The following is a 4651-nucleotide window of genomic DNA, read 5'->3' on the forward strand; positions in this document are numbered from 1 at the left end:
CCCCACTCTTCCTCCTCCTCTTCCTCCTCATCCCCCTCCTCCTCCTCTTCCTCTAATTCCCTTGTCTTGGTAATCAACACTTAACTGCATCTCCAGATCTGCAGACAGACTCACCTGTACTAACCTGCATCGTACCAAAGGGCCGCTCTCACTCCGCTGAATGAAATGCTCCTCCACTGACTGAGTCACTCCTCCAGGCACCGTGGGAACAGAACAATAAATAAATAATGACATCAGGCTCCATCACATTTCTGTTTCCTGAGCTTTTCACGCTGCTGGCGGCCATGTCGGGAATCTGTAGTGTTGCAAACGTCACAGCGTTTGTTGTTCATTCAAACCTCGTCGGCGCGAATTGTTTTGAGGATTTGCAGGTCGAAGAAGTACTTTTTTTTTTTAGACGCCTTATGTTTTAATTACTGGATTTCATTGTGCAACAAACAAACGCTTCCACCAGCGGTTTATCTGCCGATCGAGAGTTTTACAACCTTTTTGTATCGAGACCCCGAAAGAAGCTTTGGCTGCTTGAACCCAATGGTAGCAGGTTTTTTCTCGCTTTTTAGAGGTATTTATTTTTCGCTTTTTCAAGGTGGTTTTTTTTTCTTTTTCGAGGTATTTTTCGCTTTTTTTTTTTAAAGTATTTTTTATTTTTTATAGATTTTGGATTTTTTAATTTTTTTTTTAGCTTTTCTGATTTGAAGATAGAAGGTGTGAGCTAGTACTCATCGATGTACTGTTACATGAAATCACTGTTGTGTCCACCAGTAGATCGAATCTGACCTGTAAAGCAGCACTGTACTGAGTCCCCACACCAGCAGCATCGTGTCATGTCAGCGCCGCGTTATTAACGACCGCTTTGCACTCTTTGCTAACTGGGAGAACGTCGTATGAGCCTCAAAGCGTTCCCAGTTTGACCAGTCTGCTCTCTCTCTCTCTCTCTCTCTCTCTCTCTCTCTCTCTCCGCTCGTCGCTCCGCAGGTCAGCTGATGGGCATGAACGAGATCTCGGAGAAGCTCACCCTGGACGCAAAGTGTCGCAACGAGCACGCCATCGTCCAGAGGGTGACCGCCGCCGCCAACCTCAGCAGAGTCCCCTGTGGCTCAGACAAAGAGTGCAGGTGAGGAGGTCAGCAGGTGTTTCACCTGGATGGACGTTCACACGACGCCCCTGAGAGAGAAACATGCACCTGGACCGTGTCTGAGGTCATGGTCACTGTCACACATTTCATGTAACATCTTGTGTTTTAATCCATTCATTACTAATGTGTCCACCTCAGTGGTTGGAGATTTAAAGGGCTGGTTCACCCACATAAACATATTTTTATACTTGCGTCTAGTGGTAAAGAAGTACTTTTTTACTTAAGTGAAAGTAGCAATACCACAGTGTAGAAATACTCTGTTACAAGTAAAAGTACAAATGTACGAGCATCAAACTATTCTTAAAGTACTAAAAAGTAATAGTCATAATCCAAACATACTCATTTTAGAATAATGCATATTATATTTTGGGATTATAGTCTTATTAACGCATTAATATTTAAGCATCACTTTAATGTTGCAGCTGGTAAACGTGGAGCTGATTTGAATAAAAGTTTATAAACTGCTGGGTAGCTTGTTGAATTTAACCTTTTAGGCCTTAAACAAACTTAAAATACGACATCATAATTTGATTATTGATGTTGTTTTGTGTCATTCACCTGAATCACCACAGTAATTGGAATAAAAAGAACAATTTTTCCCTCTGAAGTCGCTCGGTCTCCTAAAAGATTGAGGTTGAAATGGAAGGAAAACCAAAAGTCTAACGGTGGTTTATTTAAAATAAAGTGCCTTAAATAACGCAACACATTAACACATTTTAATCTGAAACCACGACGTCAAACGAAACCTAACCGGCTTTTGTTGAGTTTTTGTTTTGTTTCAAGTGTTTAAAACTGTGTAAATGTGTGTAAATGAGCAGAAAATGGAGACACTTGAGTCGGTAGCTTTCCTCCAGTGAGTATTCATGAAAGTATGTCTCCGCGTGGCGCTGTGAAGAGGAATGCGTTCCTAAGTACAAAGTGGAGTAAAGCAACTAACTCAAGTGTCTCCATTTCCTGCCACACGAAGACATTTTGAAAGTTCCTATTTTTTGTCCACGAAGCCCCGCTGACCGCCTCCTCCCTCCGTTCTGTGTCCGCTTCATCTTTACTTTTCCGATCTATATTTTTTTTGTTTGACCTCAGTCGCCCTGTCGCTCCTCCTGACCGCTCCGTCCTCAGGTTCGCCGGCAGGACGGTGACCAGCGGCAGCCTGGTGTTGGCCACCGTGGCCACCAAAGAGGACGCCGCCGCCCAGCTGACGGTCAACTGCGAGAAAATGGTGATCGGCACGATGCTGGTGAAGGACATCCTCCTGGCGCTGACGCAGTGACGCGGGAACCTTCCTCCTCCTCCTCCTCCTCCTCCTCACCTTAACCCACCTCTCGCATATCGTCCATCACGCGTTGTAGCATCTCCTCCGTCCTCCTGTTAGCGGCGTCACCGAGGGAGTTTTCCAGAACTTCTACCTTTTAGAAATGACTCCCGTATCGCTGTACGTTGTGTTTACGACAATCAGACATGACCTGATGATGAAATCCCTTCTCTCCCCTTTTTTTAAAAAAAAGTTTCTTACATGTTGTTATCCAAAACACACACAAAAAAAGACTTATTTTCCTTCCACGAGGAGCCAATTGGATTTATTTCACATCTGATTTCGGAGTCAAAATCATCATCTTTTAAACCTCAAATCCACTTAAAAATGAAAAGCAGGTCTTCCTCTCAGCCGAACTGAGACTGAATGAACGAAACGCGAGCGTATTTACGATTGAAAGTAAATAAAATGTCCCAAGTGGATGCCCACATTGTGAAGTTATTAGCAATCAGACTAATTTAAGATGTAGATCATATATATACGGGTTTTATTTATTCCCCGTCACCACAACACAACTCACTAAAATCAATATTGTCCAGTTATCTGAAGTCATGACGTGAATGTAGCATGAAGGCTCCACCGAGACGACAACTTCCTAGAACAATGAAACCGCTGCGAGGGAATAAAGACGGATCTTCATCTCAAATTCAGCCATTCATAAGCATCTGCCTCTCTGTCGCAGTGAGTAATAATGTTCATTACAATAAGGGGCATTTATTAAATGCTGAAGATGTATAAATGTTGTTGTATGTATTGCAACATGTGATACAGTAATACTATAAGTAAGGTGTGTGTGTGTGCGCGTGTGTGTGTGTGTGTGGGAGTGATGACACTGAACATTTAATTAGCCGTTTTTTTTAAAAATGACTCAAAATGACACTGGACTTGAAAACATCATGAAGCACATAATAATAATAATAATAATAATAATAATAATAATAATAATAATAATAATAATAATAATAATAATAACATTATTATTAAACACTGGACAATAAGTATAACACTTGCTACAAGATATAAATGTTTAAAAGTCTTCAAAGATCTGCCTGAGATCAAATTTCTGATTCAATGATAATTTTTCCCGTCGTTACTGAAACAAATCTGTTTAATATTATTGATTTTAATCATTGAGAAATAATAATACATATTTTCTTGATGCACCGTTGGTTCATAAAATGTAAGAAACGTCCCCTCAAAGATTTTTAATAGGAAGCAACGGGAAATATATCCAAATTAAAACCAGTAAATGTTCACGTTTAAGAAGCTGGAACCAGAAACAATAATATTACATAAATAAATGTGCTTTCTTTAAAGTCAGATGAAGAAGATCGAAACCATTCTCATGTTAGCTTGTTGCTAGCTTACTGTTTCCAAAGCTTATAAGATCGCACTATTTCTGTTTATTTATTTATTTCCCTGTTTCGGACATAATTGTTTTGCCGTATGTTCGATGCCCAGAAACGTTTGAAACGCAACAAAATGATAAAACACAGGGATTATTTTGTCCTTGAATTTGTGTAAAATAAACAAACAAATGTTAACTTGTGCTCTTTAAAGATGTTGGTTGACATATTTTGTCACTTTTAGCGTTTCCAATCTGTATGCTAAGCTAACGGGCTATGCTATCAATCTTCTCATCTGACTTTAATTCACCACACATTCATTTGCGGTTCAACCGCAGCCCTCCTGGTAAACATCTCATGTTTACTACGTCAACAAACTTCGAACCTGATTCCTGCGTGACTCTCGTTTAGTTTATGAGATTAACTTGTAAAACCTCTGGATTAACGCCGCGCTCGTGATGCCGTGAAACACTTTCAAGTCGAGCGTTGCCTTGATGTCATTTTGTTTCCATGCCTTCTGTTTTAGTTTGCAGGTCAGAGGTCACGCGGCTTCTTACGGACCCTTGCGTGTCCGAGCTGCGTGTTTCTTACGCTTTAACACAACATCTGTGTATTTATTTATGGATTGTTTTACTGTGTGTTACCAAAGCAAAGTAGATTTCAGCCCTTTTCATTGGAAAGAACTGAGCGTCGGCAGCAGTGGACGCTTTGATTTTCGGCCTTTTTGTTGCGTTGTTTACCATTAAACCACTCAGACCTGTATTTCAGTCACTGCATCGGTCATGATGAATGTAAAGAGTAAAGAAATTATACTTCTAATGTAAAGGTACTCGGAAAAAAAGAGACTGCTTTCACAGA

General features: G+C 40.5%; 1 protein-coding gene across 8 annotated transcripts in view; it reads left to right on the forward strand.

Moving 5' to 3' along the window:
- LOC137803654 (AP-3 complex subunit beta-2) overlaps positions 1 to 3097 on the forward strand; it is a 36677-nt gene extending 33580 nt beyond the window's left edge. For 5 of the 8 annotated variants that reach the window (XM_068602339.1, XM_068602336.1, XM_068602340.1 and 2 more), the window contains 2 exons: positions 976 to 1114; positions 2219 to 3097. In XM_068602339.1, coding sequence (XP_068458440.1) covers positions 976 to 1114; positions 2219 to 2405 — 326 coding nt within the window. In that variant the 3' untranslated portion in view covers positions 2406 to 3097. The remainder of the gene's footprint in view (positions 1 to 975; positions 1115 to 2218) is intronic. The other 3 variants (XM_068602341.1, XM_068602337.1, XM_068602344.1) reach the window with 1 other exon arrangement.
- The last annotated feature ends 1554 nt before the right edge of the window (positions 3098 to 4651 follow it).

Source organism: Clinocottus analis, unplaced genomic scaffold (assembly GCF_023055335.1).
Source record: "Clinocottus analis isolate CAN_PGR_092001 unplaced genomic scaffold, fCliAna1.0.p SCAF_6, whole genome shotgun sequence".
In the NCBI taxonomy this organism is placed as follows: Eukaryota; Metazoa; Chordata; class Actinopteri; order Perciformes; family Cottidae; genus Clinocottus; species Clinocottus analis.